The 19,536-nt window shown below is 42.8% G+C and overlaps 2 protein-coding genes across 2 annotated transcripts; one reads left to right on the forward strand and one right to left on the reverse strand.

The window, feature by feature from the left end:
- Positions 1 to 628: 628 nt before the first annotated feature.
- LOC121697746 (U5 small nuclear ribonucleoprotein 40 kDa protein-like) lies at positions 629 to 2,079 on the reverse strand. Its single transcript, XM_042079404.1, has one exon. It carries the CDS (start codon positions 1,897 to 1,899, stop codon positions 856 to 858), a length of 1,044 nt encoding a protein of 347 aa, XP_041935338.1. The 5' UTR covers positions 1,900 to 2,079; the 3' UTR covers positions 629 to 855.
- Positions 2,080 to 2,339: 260 nt separating this feature from the next.
- Positions 2,340 to 19,457, forward strand: mcm10 (minichromosome maintenance 10 replication initiation factor). Its single transcript, XM_042078891.1, has 18 exons — positions 2,340 to 2,677; positions 2,888 to 3,100; positions 3,535 to 3,939; positions 4,426 to 4,633; positions 5,089 to 5,254; positions 5,495 to 5,668; positions 5,863 to 5,979; positions 6,120 to 6,316; positions 12,868 to 12,953; positions 13,299 to 13,412; positions 13,525 to 13,639; positions 13,910 to 14,117; positions 14,860 to 14,995; positions 15,359 to 15,492; positions 15,694 to 15,807; positions 16,675 to 16,820; positions 17,480 to 17,522; positions 17,938 to 19,457. The coding sequence occupies exons 1-18, from the start codon at positions 2,671 to 2,673 to the stop codon at positions 18,019 to 18,021; spliced, it is 2,667 nt and encodes an 888-aa protein (XP_041934825.1). The 5' UTR covers positions 2,340 to 2,670; the 3' UTR covers positions 18,022 to 19,457.
- The last annotated feature ends 79 nt before the right edge of the window (positions 19,458 to 19,536 follow it).

Raw genomic sequence — 19,536 nt, forward strand, 5'->3', positions numbered from 1 at the left:
ATGTCTGTGATTCAGATCACATGTGTGGTATGACATTGATGGCAGAGAGAACAGAGAAAGCAACAAAGCAGGAGATTAGGGATACAGTTAGAGTTTAACAGATGGTAGGAACCTGTTGCAATTTCTTCATAAAACATGCCTGTTTGAATAGCTACATCAATTTGCAAAGAAACATTTATGTTGAGCCTGCTCAAGGATTGATATAAGGGAAACAGGAAAATCTATTGCAGTTAATTATAGGGTACCTCAGAGAGTGAAAACTTTACCATAACATCTGTGTATCAGGGTTTTATTCCCTGCTAATAAGAACCTAAGTAGTTAATGTGTTAACGTTAATCAATGTGGATCCTTATGATATGTTTTGTGTCCTTAAGAGGTGGTGGTAATGTAGTTGTTAAGGATCTGGGCTAGCATGCAGGGGAGACTGGCCCTTGTAATAGTTTACATAAGCCTCTTTGGATAAAAGTGTCAGCCAAATGAATAAATAAAAATGATAGGATATAACTAAATAGAAATCACAATTGGAGTCCAACACCACCACAGCTCAATTGGTGGCAGTAATACACCTTTGCAACACATATGAAAAACAAAACACCATTGCTCAGAATTTTTTATTTTTCCTTACAAAGTATATACACATCTTTAAAAAAAAAAAATCCAACCCTTTTTGGCTCATCAAAAAAAAAAAAAAAAAAACTCCAAATGAGACTGAAAATCTCTAGTCTCTCATATGCACACAAGCAATCACCACAAACATCCTACTGCGGCACCAACAGAACATGGGACCCATGGTCCATGGACAGTATTCCGAGATCTTTCTCTGCACCATTGCAGAGAAGCAACCCATCTACTGAACTACTGGATCTCTCCTATGTACAGCCGTTTGTCGCTGGAACCAGACAGGATGATGGGCTCTTCTGGATGGAAGCTGACCTCGTTAACAGACCCTGCGTGACCAGGCAGTTTATAGAGAATCCTGCGAGAAGTGGTGTCCCAGACGTACACAAACCTATCAGCAGAACCAGCTGCAATCTTACTGCCATCCGGGGACCAAGAGCACCGCAGAAGGTTCTTTTCGAAGTTGTGAACGTTGCCCTGGAAGATCTTCACACATCTCTCTTTAGGGGCAAACGGTCTGACGTCCCATACTCGCACAGTGTTGTCCATGGAATTGGACAGCAGGTAGGATCCCTCTGAACTCAAGCTGAGTCCAGTCACAGAGTCCCCATGACCCTGCATACTGTAGATCAATTTATTCTGCCTCAAGTCCCACACCTTGACGTCATTATCAATGCCTCCAGACATGATCTGATCACTGGTGTCATTGAAAGTGACGCTGAGCACTTGGTAGGTGTTCTGAAAAGTGTGGACAGATGCTTTCTTTCTGATGTCCCACAGCTTGACGGTGCCGTCGTCGCTGCCAGTGCAGACCAGCTGAGGACCACGGCGTGCAGGGAAGCAGGAGTTCACGAAGGAAGTATGACCTTTCAGACGCTTCACACGTTCGCCCGTCTCTGCGTCCCAGACACACACGGTCTTGTCTGTGCTGGCCGAGAAAAGAAGGCTCCCATCAGTGTTGTACTGAAGTTCCATCACCGCTCCACTGTGGCCCTTCAGAGTGGCGTAGTTCTCACATTCTCCGTATACGTTCCACATCAAGATGAGGCGCTCATAGCCAGCCGAGGCTAAAGTGGCTCCATTGGGGTGGAATTTGCAACAGTTCACCTCACCTTCATGTCCTGACAATAGCATGATCGGAGACTGCAGGCTAGAAGTGCGAGGAGGTCCAGTGGTCATCAGCTGCTGGGACTGTGCAGCGACCACAAGCTCGGTCCTGGGCCTCTTCACCGCCATCGGGACCACCGCCATATCAGCAGCACGTTTCACGGGTTCAATCATGACTGCAGAAGTACAAAATATTGAAGGGGTAAGTTGATCTTCTGTTACGATACCTTCAGTGGAATAAAACCTACACAAAAAAAGTTAGAAAGTCCGTGAAAACACTTATTACAAACAAAACCGCCACCATTCATACACAACAGACTATGACTTCCTGTTTCCGCTGGAAAACGAGGCTATCCTAAGGACCTACTTAGGGGTGTTCGAAAGATATGCCTTGTTTGGATAAATGGAAAAAAGATACATTGCAAGAAATAAAACGGTATTATAGGAACACATACATGTAAATATATTATCAGCAGTTATCTGGGTGCTGTTATGTCTATTCAATCTATTCACAATGGGAAACAAAATATTATTTTCTGTGCCGATTTATAAAAGGGGACCTATATTTAAATGACCTATGATGACGTTTATTCTTTTAACATTTCTGGCGCCACTAGCCTACTCCCTGGGTCAGCAAGTCACAAGCTGAGAGGGTCTGAGGATCTTTCAAATATTTTGAAAGATTAAATATTGGTCAGTAATGTTTTCATGCACCAATAGTTTACTATGTTCGGTAGTTATAGATAGCAAGAAGGCTTAAATACGAGATTCACTCCGCAGACATTGCATGCCCTTTGTGGTCAGTCAACTTGTTTGTTATCTCTTGGACGAAAGAATAAACGATCGACAAATCTAATTACTTGGACGAAAGAAAGTTATCTGTAAACAAATAAAATAGCTTCACGATTCGAGTGCAACTCAGAGAAACTTCAAGGACCAGGCAAAATGGCTGGTAAGTATTTGATATGTTTATCAAAGTAACTTTGCCATGTCCAGAACCGATTCTGGCTATGCCAAGTTGAATAATTGACGTTAACTTAACATCTCCGTGCATACGATTGCCCAAATCAGTTTGATGACCCAACAGTTTAATAATGTAGCTACTACAAAGCATATTGTATTTGACAAAGTATCGATTTTGCGGTGAATCCTTGTTGTCTAGACGACGACAACCTGGACCTTTTGCTCTCTATGTTCGATGAGAGTCCGGAAGAGCAGGGCACATCAGGAGGTGGTGAGGACAACTTTGACGACCTGTTTGATAATGAAAATGAGGGTGAGGGCTATGTGGAGCCAGAGGAAGAAGCAGCTGAGGAGACTGAAGAACCAGAGGAAGAAGAAGACTCTCACAATAGATCCAAGGAAGATTTGGAAGGTGGGTTTTGTTAAACTGTGTGTTTTTTTTTTTACTCCAGCTATATTATATCTTTTGTTTCCACTTCATTAAGTTGTGTGCCATGTCAGTGGTCTGGTATCTCCATAGGTATCCTCTGGCAAAGACACCATGAAATGCACCATATTCTTACATTGTCTGGGTATACATTACAACAACATTCCATGTCAATGCGTCTTGGCTAGATTGATCCTGCTGTTGTAAAAGATGGTAATCTACACTAGTCACTGAAATGTAATGTTTCGAAGGCAAAGCACATAGCATGGTGCACTCAACTGTCAATATAAAGGGCCCCTCCCTCCATCATGTTGTACGATGTGATTCTTCTCCCATATGGAGTACGTACCACGAAAGAGTTGACTTTTGTCCCTCTGGGAATGCGTGTATGTAAACTTCTGCCTGTTTTCTGAATGCAGCCGAGTTGCGACGCATGCAGGAAAAGATGCAGAAGCTGCAGGAGCAGCTTCAGGCCTCTCAGGGTGGTGGCAGCGGCATCAAAAGCCCTCCTCCCAAACCGAAAAACACCACCAGTGCCTCCACTTCTAAACCAAAGGGAGCCTTCACCTCTACACCAACAAACAGGACTGCTGTTACATCTTCCCCAGCCCCGAAGGCCACCAAAACAGCTCAAACTACTGCTGCAACTAAGCCATCTCCAACTACTGCTGCAACAAAGCCATCTCCAACTACTGCTGCAACTAAGCCATCTCCAACTACTGCTGCAACTAAGTCTTCTCCACCTCTCACTGCAACCAAGGCATCTCCACCTACCGCCGCTTCATCAACCAAAAAGCCAAGGGCTGCACATCAGCCTAAAGCAGGTAGGCTCCTGAGTAGTACGCACAGTTTCATATATCAACCAGTCCATACACACTTGGAATACTTCCATCACATGACTATTCACATCGGTCAAAGTTGGCCTCCTGTATATGTAGGAATCTGTAGTGGCCATGCAGGCAATGCTTAGGAGCTGCTAAAAGAGCATGGGAATAAACCTGGCTGGGTGTTAGTGGGTAGGAATTAGGAAAGTCTCTTGTCATGTTTTTGGTTGCTGGATCCTGCTTTTATTTCTTTGCTGAATCGAAGCAGGTGTATTTTTCTAGTAGTGACCATTCTGGCCACTCTTTCTTATCTATGTGATTGTACTGCGTTGTTAGAGACAGGATATATTTTGGAATGCCAGACTAGAATATATGTTGGATTGGATAATTTGGTTTGTGCAATGTTTCATGAAAGTTCTTGATGGGTTTTAAGCGATCACATATTTATTTGCCGACTCCTTTAATTGTTTCTTGATAATTTCACAGGAGGCTCTTCACAAATTCAAAGCCCATCAAGCAAGAGTGGGGTTGCCAGCTTTTACCAACCAATAGGAAACCTGAGCAAGGTCAATAACATACTAAAGTCACCACCTCCTTCAGGAAGTGCCCAGCCACCAACACGTCAGGGAACACCCCGACCCACCCCGACAACTCAAGATGTTGCCGTGGAAAAGTTCTCAGGCCTCAGATTACGGTAGGGGTCTGCTTGTCAAAAATGTTTTTGGGAGACAAAATGTTTCTTCTGAAATTGCCATTTTCTGATTGCTCATAAGCATCAAGGACTTTGGTGAAGTGATGGAAAATATACTGCAGTCCTCCAAATGCAATAAATGCGCCATTAAGCTTTTTGCTGCAAAAAGAATGAGTGACAGTTTATGATATTAGTCTTTGACTTTTGTTTGTTGCTTTGGCATTTTTTAACTGCCTAGTTAAGCTGGTTGTATGTGTTTGTGTTAGAAATGATAATGGAAATTAAACAAAACGGATGAAAAATGATGGTTTAACGTAGAATTAAAAAAAAAAAAAAAATCCATACTGTCTGGTGGCCCTCAGATTGAGAACCACTGCTCTAAATCCAGCAAACTCTGGCTCTCTGACTAAACCAGTTAATGAACTGGAATGATGGCCATTGTCATTCTCTCCCTACAGGAAACCTCGTATCTCTTCCATAGACATTGAGCACAAAATGTCGGGCCGCAAATTGATCCAGCTCTCTCAGTTGCCTGATAAGCTTGCCCGTGACAATCTGGAGGATAGTGACTGGGTGACATTTGCAGTGCTGGTGAACAAGATAACGCCACAGAGCAAGAAAAATGTGAGTAAACTTATAACTGGTGCTTAATCATTGACTTAGCAAATGCTTGGATTGATGAAGGCATCATCTCTAAACATCTCAGTGTAAAATGAAGGCATATTGTTTTTTCAAAGGTCTGAAGTAGCAAAATAGTTACTCACACAGCAGACCGCAACAGTGTTATTGCAAATGCAAAGCATTTATTTTCAAACCTTTTATTCCTCTCCTGATTAACATCTCTTCTCATTTGTTTCAAATCAGGGCAAGACTTTCAGCATCTGGAAGCTGAATGACCTCCATAACCTGGAAGTATATGTGTCTCTCTTCCTGTTTGGGAATGTGCACACAGAACTTTGGAAGACTGATACTGGCACGGTCTTTGGCATCCTAAACCCAAACCAACTGAAGGACAAAGAGGGCTCCAACTCTAACGAGGTGTGTGTGTGTGTGTGTGTGTGTGAGCGTGAGTGTGCAGGTGTATAGTTATAGCTATTTTGAGAGGTTCGGGTAGGGATTTGATTCCCATCAAGCTCCCATATTACCTCACTGTAATCATAGTTAATAGTTGCCTGATATATTTGTGAAAGATTTCCCCCCTTTGACATCTGTACTGCTCTTTTCATACCCAGGTCAGTCTGACGATAGACCACCCTCAGAAGGTCCTTATGCTGGGGGAGGCCATGGACTTTGGGACCTGCAAGGCCATGAAGAAGAACGGAGAACCATGCACACAACTCGTCAACATGGTATGCTACATTACTCCATTTATAATATTGGGTTGCAGCAAGCCAGGTGTTTGATATGTGTAATTGGAAATTAAATATATTATATTGGAATCTGACTGATATTTGTGTGTGTGTGTCCGTGTGTCCTTTTGTTTCTGTAGTACAAGTGTCAGTATTGTCAGTACCACGTCCAAGCCCAGTACAAGAAATTGAGCTCCAAGAGGGCCGAGCTTCAGTCCAGTTTCACGGGGACCACCCCTAAGGGACGTGGGAGGGGGAAGGGCAGTCTGAGAGAGAGGCTCTGTCAGAGCGACTTCCACTACGCCGGCATGTCCTCATTGGCTTGTGCACCCAATGCGTGAGTTTCCACAGACTAACCTTCCCTAACAATGGTCTAAGGGTACGTCTCAGTTTTCGCTTTAAAATTATAATGATCTTCGTCCATATGAGAGTATTCAGCTCCGTATCTGAAACAGTCTGTCCATACACACTCGGAAAAGTCATATCACATGACCATTTTGCATTGGTCAGATAATAGTTTGCCTACTGCGTATGTAGGAAGCTGTACCATTGTAGAATTTAACTTTACCTTGCTATCTTTGCTTTCAGCTGTTGTTATCAAAGCGTGTAATTCATCATTCTTGTTGGTAGTGTCAAGCTGATTTTACTTTGTTTTCTGCTGGGAAAGGGTCCTATGTGTCGTGTCACATGACGGGAGAATAATGAATCATGGAAGGAAACTGGAAGAGAATGTGTGCATTTACTAGCCTGACGAGCCAGACCCACATTAAAATGTAGGGTCTGGGCACTCACCGTTCGCAGTGCTCAGTCCGAGGGGCGGGATAATCGGTTGCCATTCAAATTCCCTCTGCACGCAATAGGACAGCGCTATGAGTCCCATGCGTTTTCCCACCAGCGGAGCTAGTTGGCTAGTTCAAACTTTTGCCAACTTAAAAAAAGCTTAACTCGTGTCACACTTTGCCAACCGCAACATCCATCTTCTTTGTTTTCAAGTAGCAGGGAATTCAAGCCAAACCGTTGCAACTCTGCCATCAATCATTATGTTAAGCCCGCCTAACGACTCTATACACGATTTGATTGGCCTGATAGAAGTTTAATTTTTCGAGCTCACAAGCCAACGGAGAGTTGCTAGACTAGCCCTGGCAGCAAATGCAATTTGCTGCCGCTAGGATGCGTCTAGATTTCTAGGCTATGCATTTATGTCATAGTTTTCAGATATTCGCGGAATTCCCTATCCACATTAAAACGCAAAACCAGAGTGTTCAAACTAAAATGGCTTCGTTTCAGGGGCTCGAAAATGGAGATGTAGTATGGTTGAGAGGCTTAATCATAACAAAAGTGTTGTGGATTAATATGTAAACAGAATAACGTAGACACCAAGGGCCGTATTCACAAAAAATCTTAAGTCTAAAAGTAGCTCCTAACTGGCCAATTTAAGAGAAACTCCTAAAAAGAATGGGCGTGTCACTTGTAACTTTAGGACTCCTAGTTTTTGTGACTAAGAGTAATTCACAAAGCATTTTAGCCCTGAAAGTAGCACCTAAGTCTGGGGCAGCTCAGAAGTAGTCGAGAGGACTCCTAACTCACTAGACCTATTCACAAACAATCGCAAGGAGCTGTTTGTAGCATTTCATCTCACAATGTTTTGAAATGCACATGCAGAATCACTTACAGGAGCTCTGAATCGTGAGTGAATAATTGTGCAAGGGATACAATAATGCCACTGCATCAACCAAAACCATTCAACATTTATACTAAATGTAATGTTTCATTGTAAATCAAATGAAATTGCTTTTCCCTTTTTGCAAATGTATCTTCATACAGATTCATTTAAACAAAAAGTTGCAAAGATACTGCATCAATCTGTAGTGTATTCCATTACTAGGCAATTTGCTTTGCCTTACTGTTTATTAACTTATTATGACCGCCGCACAGCGAAGCGGCGGTCATATAGGTTTAGTCAGATTTGTTTTTTTGTTTCTTTTTTTTTTTTTTTGTTTTTTTTTTTTTCTTTTTCGCATGCCCAAATTTCCGTCAATGATTCCCGGGACACTGAAAGACCGGGGTACACGAAACTTGGTGGACATGTAACCCCACATGGATAGCATGGAACCATCGTTTTTCGTTTTGATCTGTAGCCCCCCCGCTGAATTGGACCCCCCGAAAGGAGGGTAGGGCAGACACAGTTTTCTGTGAATATCTCGAAAACCGTAGGGTTTAGGAGGACCATTTTTTTTTGTATGTTGATCTCAAGGGGCCATGTCAACCCATTCCATAACCACTCATTTCATGTATAGCGCCACCTAGTTAAACACAAAAAAGTAAAAATGAGGTGGTGTAATTGAAGGTATCTGTGACCTAACATAGTCAAAACTGCACGAAATTGGAAGTGTAGGATCATTATGACACCCTCTGTATGCACGCCAAGTTTTGTGGAATTCCGTTCATGGGGGGCCACACAATAAATTAATTTATGTTACTATACACCAACTGGCCTGTAGGTGGCCGGAGACAGTTTTCTGTGAATATCTCGAGAACCGTAGGGCCTAGGAGGTCCACCTTTTTTTTGTATGTTGGTCTTAAGGGGGCAGGTCAACCCATCCCATTACCACTTATTTCATGTATAGCGCCACCTAGTTAAAAATTAAAAAGCAAAAAATTAGGTGTTTTCATCTCAATATCTCTGGCTGACAAGGTCAAAACTGCACGAAATTAAAAGTGTAGGATCATTATGACACCCTCTGAATGCATGCCAAGTTTTGTGTACTTTCGTTCATGGGGGGCCTTACAATAAAATAATTTATGTGTACATTTAGTGACGTACACCAACAAGGATTCCCGGGACACTGAAAGACCGGGGTACACAAAACTTGGTGGGCATGTACCCCCACATGGATAGCATGGAACCGTCATTTTTCGTTTTCATCTGCAGCCCCCCTGCTGGACTGGACCCCCCGAAAGGAGGGTAGGGCAGACACAGTTCTCTGTGAATCTTTTATGGTATGTTGGTCTCAAGGGCCCACATCAACCTGGCTCTTAATCACTCATTTGTGATTTGCCCCCCCCGGTAAAAAATGAAAATCAGTAGGATTAAAAGAAAGCCAAAATAAATATTCATCATCATCATCATGGCTGCATTTTCAGTATTGGCGAGAAGTAGTCGTTTGTCCACTAGATGGCGCATCGTTGCAGTGAGACGTAATTTTGTTGGAAGTTAAAAGTGGGTTGGAAAAAACAATGGACGCTTCATACAAGGACTGTAATTTACCGCAGCGAACATCTAATAAGGATAGGACGATGTTCACATGAAGTGTAATTCCCATTTCTTCTTGAAGCCGAAATGAATCTGAGGATGTTTATCGGACATGCTTGGTTTTTACTGCAGGTACGTTAATCTTGTAATATCAATAAGGACCTAGGTAATGTTACCGTTAGCGTTGGTTGAGTGATGGAGGCATTTGATTTATTGCATTTGTAGAAAACTATAAATGCGGTTATACCAAGCAAATGTATAGCAGCACTGTTTGTATCTTTCGACTGTCATTTATTGCACGTGCTACAAAATCATTCTGTGCAATGGAAGATCTACCAACGTTACACCGGTCTGATACAGTTTTGCCTATACATGCGTGAGACTGAGACACCTGTTTATTTTGTTTTAAGTGCGTGCAGGGTGTGAGAGGGGAATCGATGTGCTTTGATTACAGCTTGGTAGTTGTAGTCTGTGAAATTAAAAAGCACGTGTGTGTGAAGTATCCAAACAATGACACCTTCATTTCATTATGGCTGCTTTAGCAAAACACCTTAAGCTACTGTGTAGTGCAGGGGTCTCAAACTCAAATGAGCTGGGGGCCAATTCTGCCAACGTCATCTGATTGGAGGGCCGGATATTTCTGAAAATGCAATGTTCTTTTTTTCAAATACCACACAAAACTGCAAACAGAAAGTGCAAGTGTTTTTATCTAGTTTTAGACACCTGTGCTAGCAACCTTAGCTTATAAATAAAATAATGATAAAATAAATATTAATACAAATTATAAAATAAATGAAAAACATAAAAACAGGTGTGTGTGTTTCACACCAAATAAAAATATTTCCTCTCATAACTTTTTTAAACCTGGCAAACTAGGCATCAGGGTTAAGAAAGCAACACCATTGGATTTTTATATCAAAATTTCAAAAGGTCATGGCTTGAAAGTGGTCAGAGATGAAGTCCTACTGTAAATGTAAAAATCTTTGAGTAAAACAAAAGTTTATGAAGGGGGTAAATTTACCCATGTAATTTGTCACTGGATGGCAAGCACCTCAAATTATGCACCTTTCAGTAAATATTGGATGAACATATTTAAGCAGGTTTACTTTCCTTTTTTCATATTACCCACATAACAAATTAACAGGAAAACACCTAAGATGTATACCAACACCTAATATGTTGTGGTTTAGTAATAGATTACTACAATATAGGCCTACAATAAAGTATTCTGGTCAAACAGTTCCTATCGCGGGTAATCTGCAGTACCCAGAAGTTCGCATCATATTGCGGTTGACTTTGTAGTTCTTTAGAGCCCTATTTCTACTAGCCCTGCTGTCTGTACCACATCCATTACGGACACGATCATCACGATTACCACTGCAACCTCCAAGCTATGTTGGGCAGAGGGTCGAAACAAGCATGGTATGCTTAGTGGACACCGTTGTATACACGCACCTCCATTCACAGACGCACCGTGACTATCACAGTCATAGACGATCGATCATAATCTCCAAAAGGATATTCTCCTTCAGAATTAGAATAGGTGAATAACATAGCTTACCTAAGACTTCATCGCACGTGAACGTTTTTCAACATTTGGTGTAGGCCTATTTCTGCTTAATTTCTGCTTCAATTTCTGCAACACTATGGCCTGCATCGCTTCCGCGTCATTTCATATGCACGTCTTTGTGTTTCTCGCGTGTAATACAAGTATTTCCTGAAAACTTTGCGCAGCGATTTTGGGTTTGAATCAAGCTATGGATGTCTTGCACATAGTGGAGCAGAGTAGGCCTATAAATGAGATTTGTCACCGTACCTGGATCTATCTATTTTAATCAGTATCGTTGTTTGTCGCAATTAATAGCCTCAAGGGCCGGATTACATTATTATTTTGTCATACGTCGCGGGCCGGAATTGGGCAGGACGCGGGCCGGATTTGGCCCGCGGGCCGGGTGTTTGAGACCCCTGGTGTAGTGGGTCCCATTTAGAAGTGGCTACTTCATTCGCGCTTTCCTTGACTCATGGAGCTGCGTGAATGTTATTACAACTTTTCGCCACGATATGACAGTTTAAGTCCGCTTGATACTGTAAGGCGTAAGCCATTGGTTTCCAAAGGAGATTTTATTTGTGTCGCCAGCATAGCCTATTGACAATTTATGTTGTAAATAGGCCTACCTTATAATCCTACCTGTAGCTTAGGGAAGCTAACAGCTTTCTATTAGGATCTAGTTTGTTAGTTACCGTTTTGTCATAACTCCCTGATGCATTTTTGCATTTAGAATAGCCAGAGCGTGTATATCTCAATCGGAAAATTAAACAATATCGGGTGCCTATGGACTAGGCTGGGTGAACCCAGCCTGATCTGCCCGCTATTTATTTTTTGATTTCTTAAAAGATTGAGCTTGGTCTGATGAAAGCCAGACTAGCCATGGACCTCAGTTAAACAATGCAAGGGAACATGAATCAGCCTATATTTGCACTAACAATAACGGACAAAAGCTCTTCAACTTTGGCCCGTTAAAATGTGTATGAACAGTCTAGCGACGCATTTCATCAAGGCCCATTTGGACATGTCAGTTATTTGCACCACTGGTTAGATGTAAAACAGCATTTCGTTTCAGACTAGGCTACTGTTACTTAATTTGTGCATTAACAATAACGTTTCAGACTACTGTTACTTAATTTGTGCATTGACAATAAAGTATTACATGAACTAAAGATGACTAAAATCTTATGTAGAAGAAGAAACATTCACAAAAAATCCATCCATCCAAAAATGACCTTTGTTTTTGATAGCTGTTGAAAACGGCATGGAACTGACAGAGATGTTTTTGTTTAAAAATACATAAAAAATAAATAAATAAATAACATTATGCTGATACCTTTTGCTTTTCCCAAATACAATGTAGCCTACAGGTGTAAGTGACCTTTCATCAATCCAGTTGCAATGGATGAACTGTGATGAACTGCCCTACTTGTGATTGTTTAGAGATTTTAAAGGTTTTATAACAATTCTACATCTTCTTTGGCTATTCTACAATCTATTCACCTTTTCAGCACCAGTAGGGTACTTTCTGTGCAGCCGCACACACACACTCAGGCATGCCAAACAAGCATACACAAAAGTTTCAAGAGTGGGGGATGGAGTAAAATATGGAGACAAATTGAAGTGTGATTTATTTTCGCGGAACGGATGTACAGGACTGAGCGGCGGTCATATTTTGTACCGCTATGCGGTACATCTAGTTTATTCATCTCTCATCCTTTGCAGTACCTGGGTAGCGCGCACATTCTCACCGGCAAAAACCTGTCACTTACCGTAGTAGGGGAGGTTTTGGGCATCATACCCGCACTCTAATTACCAGCCAGTCACTGTGGTCACTTCACTCAAGCTCGTGCATGAGTTAACGACGTCAACCATCGCAACAGAGCTCTTACGAGTTGTCGTTTTTCCTTTCTTAAAGTTGGTCTCAGCAGCTTTTGAATAGGATTTTAAGAGCTCTTTGCTGATAACTTTTAGTGAGATTTAGGCGTACTCTTAGAAGTAAGATAAAATGCTTTGTAAATACGGGCTCATGTCTAGGATCTGTGAGCTAACATCTTGTGTGTGTGTGTTTGTGTGTTGTCGTTTTCAGTAATGGCACACAGCCTAAGAAGCCTTTCCAGTCCACACTGAACAACATTGTGCTCCGATCCCCTGCGGTGCCACCAAATAGATTAGGTAAGTGTGGTGTGTGTGTGTGTGTGTGTGTGTCTACTGACATATGTGATTGTGATTGGGTGTTTACCAGGTTTCAGTTGGCTTGTGTAAAATATACTTTAGTTAGTTAATCAAGCAGCTATTCAATATTTTAAGGATGTCAATGCAATACACTAGTGAAACAATCTAATGTAAATGTAAATTTAATCTTGACCGATATTAAAATATAGTTTATTTTTAAGTACTTCAGAGGCCGTTTAAAGCTGTTTTTTCTTTATCTTTTTTACTTACTCTTTTCTACACGGTTGTAACAGTCTGGAATATACCTGCTCTCTTCCACATCAATATTTCCCTTGTCCTCATCAGCTCTTCAGTCAGCTGAGGTATCTGGGTGCTCCGATGACTTTAAAGGCTTGTTGTCCCAGCCAACACCTGGGGCACTCAACATCAAGAAGCACTTAGGCCAAGCCAAGGCCGCAGGTATTCTACTAACTGTTCTGTACAGCTACGTAATCAAAATGCAACGAATGTATTTGTACACATGGGAGAACATTTACAGACATTGGCTTGACTCTGTGTGTGTGTGTGTCAGTTCCTGGATCATCGGTCCAGTCTATCTCTGCAATGGACCTCCTGAAGCAGCAGAAGGCTATGCATAAGGAGAGAATGCTCAACAGACAGAAGAGGGCGCAAGAGATCCAACAGAGGTGTGTGAGTGTGTGTAAAAGATGGCCAAACCCTATATTCTGCCCATATTTGAACTCTAGGGTCTTTATTGGTATGTGATTGTGTGTGATGACGGATGAATAAACAAAGTGCAATCCGTATTTCTTAGCGTATTTTAGCTTTATTTTATTGTCTTCATTAGTTGCAGCCCGAAAGCATCCGGTCCAGTTTTTGTTGTTTTTTTTTTTTTTTTTTTTAACAGGGTTTCAATATATAATGTGGTTGTTTGTTTGTTTTGTTTCATGAATTAGGGTTTTGCAGAACAGTGGAAAGGCTACACCTCTTGCTCGACCGCTGTCCAATGGGATGGGGATCCTGTCACAGAAACCCCTCCCCCTGCCATCACCCCGCCTCTCCGACCCGACCACACCCACTCTGGGGAGGGGCATCAGTGAGGGAGAAGACATCCTATTTGAGCTGTCTCCGCCTCCTCCCTCTAGCAGCCAATCAGCTGCAAAGGTACAGCATGTTCCTCTCACGTTCAGTAGCCATGCTGGCATACTGTATCTCCTAATGGGCCAGTCTAACCAGTTAACAACCAATATGATTAAGTCCACAGGCAGATTCAGCCATATGATATTTAATCCAATTAATACCCAAGTAAATGAATGGGGAGACCAGTAACCCCACTGAATTTAAAGGTGCAGTCCTTGATTATAATCCATTTAACTTTTCATCATTGATCTCAGATATCAACAACCTTTTGTTGCCATCAAGGACTACACCTTTAAGTCAGGCCAAATATTCAGCACTAGATACTCTTCTCTTTCATTTTCCTTCCTTAGTGGTCTGTCGCCTCCTGGTCACCATGTGGTGACATGAAAAACCATAATCACATCTGAATGTGTGGTTGTGGTTCAATTCTCAATGCAAATGACTGGTCATTCAAAAATAGAAGACTGTAATCAACCTCACAGACCAATAGAAAAGAGTAGAATAGACGTGTGCTGTCCATTCTGGGTTTTCTAAAACGGGGATAGGAACAGGGACGTAACATGTTGACACGCGTGTGTAAAAAAACAGTCCCAGTCGTTTCAGTATAAGCAATATTTTAGCACATTCTTATTCTCTAAAGTCTGTCTGTATCTAACACGTCTAACACTCCTCATGCTTGTAAAATCAAAAACGATTTCAGTGTGTTCAAATGTTGAATACATTTTAATGTTTTGTAAAATGTCCTTCATTTCTACCCTGCACCCAGATGGCAGCTCTTCGGAAGCTTCACTCCAAAGGGGCGGCCATCACCAAGGACGACCCAAACGCTGTGAAGCGCAAGCGTGTCAGCAGCAGCGACATCGCCGCCCGTGTGGAGAAAAACCGAAGCTCACCGGAGGGGGGTAGGTGTGACTGTTCAGCAGCCAAGAAGCCTTGGTTGATGGGTGCTGTTTCAGTTGCATAGTGCAGCAGATACGCAACTTTATCAGTATTTCTTCAGCCTGGGTATTGAACCTATGACTTTATATGAGCACCTTGTCCTTGCTTCTCCTACTGAGAGGCTACAGTATATACAGCTTAGTGGATTGGAATGTATTGTTGTCTCATTCCTCTGTGTTTTGATGTACTGGTACTGTTGTTGGTATGTTAATGTTATTGGTATGGTACTATTATGGGAAACATTATGATCTTTAAATAGACCAGTGTGGTAGGTGCCACAGCAATTTCTGTTGGCTCAATATCTTTGACAATTACTCCCCGAACAGGCCAAAACTCGGCTGCAGGAGAGGAGGAGGAGCCAGCTCAGAAGAAGAGGCGGGCTCAGCTGGAGTATGTCCAATCAGAGGAGTTCCAGCGGCTCTTGAATGCTAAGTCCAAGTTCTCCTGGCTGATGGGAGAGGTGTGTGTGTTTATGTATGTGTTGTAAATGTGATGTATGACATCATCTTTCAGTACATAGAAATGAAGGACGTAGTATTATTACATGTGTAGGTGTGTGTGACTGCTATCCTCAATAAATGGAAATGACAGTCGTGCTGTGTGTGTGTGTGTGTGTGTGTCTGTGTGTGTGATGACCCTTGTCTCTGTTGCTGGTCCTTAGATGGAGGTGAAGGTCATGCAGGACTACTTTGAGCCACTGGTGCAGAAGGAGCAGCTGGAGGAGAAGATGAGGAGCATCAGAGAGCAGAAGTGCAGAGCAGTCACCTGTAAATCGGTGAGTCACCACACTAAGCTTTATTTCACCCATTAGCTGCAAAACGCTAACCTATTTCATCAGTGAGCCAGCAGTTTCTTGTGTTTTTTTGGTTTGTTTTTGTTTGTTTTTTGTTTGTTTTTGTTTTAAAGCTTAAACTGTAACTTCATTTGTCCCTGATTTTTTTGTTTTTTTTGTTGTTGATTTAAATATAAAGCTTTTTCTTACTTATTTAAATGTACTGTTAGTTTCTACAGATAAGGGATAGTGCCACGTTTAGTCACCAAAACTGTTGCTTATTCCACCACTTCGCTCTCAGGCTGCAGCTGTGTCATCAGTGAGCTGGCGTGGCTTTCTTTGGATTTGTCCTTTTCTAATCAGAGAAACCACTAGTAGACTTGAGTCTTTGAGCGTGAAGTGGTGGAATGTGTGTCTCTGTGCTCCACAAAGGCCCAGTACTCCTCCAACACCCCTGCTGGCTCAGCGGTGCTCAGCGGTGCCCTAGAGAGGGTCTGTAAATGAGCGGCAACTGGGTTGAATTAGGACCGAGGGCGCCACTGAAACCTGAGGGAGGATCCAGTAGCATTGCACAACCACTGCTACTGCTCCACTTTAGGGTCCCCTTTGATCATCCCATTGTGGGCAAATATGACTGCAAGGCTAAGTGTGTGTGTGTCTGTCTGTGTGTCTGTCTGTGTCTGTGTGTGTAAGAGATAGAGTGTGTGTGTGAGACAGAGCGAATAAAATGGGGAGAAAGAACGAGAGAGATGTTTTGAATCAGGTTTGAGCAGTTATTGCATCTGCTAAAATGAGTACTCCTTAATGAGTATTTATTTGTAATTGTGGAAATGAAGAAATTAAGCGTGTGTTTGTCTGTGTCACCAACAGTGCAAGTACACGCACTTTAAACCTGCGGACCGGTGCGTGCAGGAGAACCATGACTACCATTGGCACGACGCCCACAAGCGCTTCTTCAAGTGCCCGTGTGGCCAGCGTAAGATCAGCCTGGCACGGATACCCAACATGGCCTGCAGGTGAGTAAGGGGAGGACAGAGGAGGGAGGTGACCTCATCATAGTGATTTGCCAGTGGCACTCAACCTAGCGTTGATTGTGCCAACTTGCACCAAGCTGGGCAGATACAATGCGTTTTGATAAAAAAGCTGTTGAGTTGAAGTGCTGCTTGAAACGATATGCCTTTGTTGTTGAGATGGTGCTCTTTGGTTGAGGGCTTTATGAAATGCAAAACTTAGAAGATACCTACGCACTCATCTGGTGAAAAAGTTAAAATGCCTTTACTTTATGGGCAGATCATGATTTAAAAAGCACTTTGCCGCGTTTCAGCTCAAAAGCCTTCGTCAGGAAGTGAACAATCTGACGAAAGCTTTTGAACCGAAACGCGTCAAAGTGCTTTTTAATCCTGATCTGCCCATAAAATAAATGCATTTTAACTTTTTCACCAGTTGAGTGCCTAGGTAGGTATCTTCTAGGCTTTGCAATGTATTTTGATAATTGAGTGTATATTAGTGAGGTTACGATCAAGAGGGTGGTGTATCAACAAATGGGGTTTTAACCAAGGCCTCCATTAAGGATGGTGTAGCTTGTACCAGCAGACAGAAATGGGGCATTGCTTACTGTAACTTTTTGAGGACTGTTAAAAAAAAACTGCTTTTGACTTTGTTTCTTCTTATTCAGCAACTGTGGCCAGTTTAAATGGGAAAGGGACGGCATGTTAAAGGTGAGAATTGGGTTCTCCGTTTCCTTCTGTGTATAGTTAATTAGTCATTTCTGCATTTGTTTAGTTGTATTGATGCTAAAATGTTTTATTAAATTATGCTGACAACTAAGTTTATTTACTGAAACATTAGCAAACAGCTATATTCACCTCAGTAGTCAACGGTGTTGTTGCTATCTATCCGTTGAAAAACAAAGTTACTGGTATCATAGCTTCGATCGTTACGCAATCGAAGGCAGCAAGGCAGCTGGCAGTTTTTTTTTTTCTCTGGACATTTTCCTATTCCAAATTCCCTTATCCTGTTCTGCTTTCTGCTCTGCTCTTGTGTTCCGACTTTTCCTCTGCTGTGTGTTCTCATTCTGTGTTCCAAACGCGTTCCGTCCCCTAAGCCCATTTTTCTGTGTCCCTTGCTCCACAGGAGAAGAACGGGCCGAAGATCGGTGGTGACCTTCTCATGCCCCGTGGGGAGGAGCAGCCCAAGTTTCTCAACAGCATGAAATAAGGACCCGTGCGGCCCTCTCCACACATAGGTACCACCACCCGACAGGTGTCCACCAGATTACAGGGCTGACCAGCACGAGTCTGTCCTGTGGGACTCAAGTGACCAGCTCACACTCACACAGGTGCTACCACAGTCGGCCAAACGCAGGACTTTAGCATTGGCCACCATGAATCTGGCTTCTGGACCTGTAGTGGTCAAAACCTCTCCACATGTAAATACAACATTCAGTCGGGTCACTTGACGGATGGCTGTCAAGAATGTTGCAACTGAACCTGTAGTGGTCAGATTCTCTCCACACGTGTCTGACATGAATGTGACTCGAAAACATGAATGTTACTTTTTTTGTTTTTAACATTATCGCGGGCTCTGCAACTCCTCTTGTGGAACTGTTGTGGTCAATACCTCTCCACATGTATGCTGTGTCTTTACATGTATACATGTAAACAGTCACCCAATAGACTGCCATCTCTGGCCAGCATGGCTACACTGTAGCTTACAGGCTTGCAGTGGTCATGTTCTGCCTGCAGAGTCTCCGCTCCCGCTGGGGGGGAAATCTGTTGACTCTCAGACTCAGCGTTCTTCTCACGCCAAGACTCCTGAATGAGACTCGGGTGAGCGGCATGACTGCACAGGAGTCTGGACGTCGGCCAGCAGGTCGGTTAAGGTCCTGTTTGCGATGAAAACAAGCTCGACCCGCTGGCTTGGTGACCGTGGCAGCAGCTGGGCATTCCTGCCGCCGTCTGACCTCTCCCCACCCATGGTAGTCTGTGGTCACCTATGCCAGTCTGAACCTCCTGGTGCCAGTGTATGCCCACCTACACCAAGCTGACCTCCCCTGCGCCAGTGTGTGCCCAGCTATGGCAGTCTGACCTAATCAAAGCCAGTCGTACTCCATTACCAGTCTATTCCTACTTACACCACTCTGACCTCTTTGATGCCAGTCTATGCCCATCTATGCCAGGCTGACCGCCTTGATGCCAGTCTATGCCCATCTATGCCAGGCTGACCTCCCTGATGCCAGTCTATGCCCATCTATGCCAGGCTGACCTCCCTGTGCTAGTCTATGCCAACCTATGCTACTCAGACATTCCTTAAGCCAGTTGATGCCCCCGTATGTCTGGCTAATCTCCCTTTGAGCCAGGCGATCACCTATGAAAGTCTGACCTCCGCAAAGCCAGTCATGTCCCATTACCAGTATATGCCCACTCATGGCAGTCTGACCTTGATGCTAGTCTATGCCCATCCATGCCCTACTGTGAGAGGAATATAGTCACTAGAGGAAGAACGGTGGATGTACCTGTATTGTGTTTTGATGTATTATTTTAAAGTTTTATGATTTTATTTGAAAAGAAACCTCTTTTATTGTCTTTTTAATGTTGTCTTTGTGTCACATTGTATGGGAAGATTGGAAGTGTATTAAACTATTTTGTAAGATATTTTGGTCTTTGGTCCTAATACACTTTTTTTTTTTTTTTTTTTTTTTGCATCTACACAGAAGTGTCACAGCATAAATGT

Source organism: Alosa sapidissima, chromosome 22 (assembly GCF_018492685.1).
Source record: "Alosa sapidissima isolate fAloSap1 chromosome 22, fAloSap1.pri, whole genome shotgun sequence".
NCBI classification, from domain to species: domain Eukaryota; kingdom Metazoa; phylum Chordata; class Actinopteri; order Clupeiformes; family Clupeidae; genus Alosa; species Alosa sapidissima.

Bases quoted from the DNA above. Each gene is read 5' to 3' on its own strand.
- LOC121697746 (XM_042079404.1), bottom strand. From the start codon at position 1,899: ATGATTGAACCCGTGAAACGTGCTGCTGATATGGCGGTGGTCCCGATG.
- mcm10 (XM_042078891.1), top strand. The intron at 5,255-5,494 runs GTGAGTAAACTT...GTTTCAAATCAG, and splicing joins CGCCACAGAGCAAGAAAAAT to GGCAAGACTTTCAGCATCTG. The intron at 16,821-17,479 runs GTGAGTAAGGGG...CTTCTTATTCAG, and splicing joins ATACCCAACATGGCCTGCAG to CAACTGTGGCCAGTTTAAAT.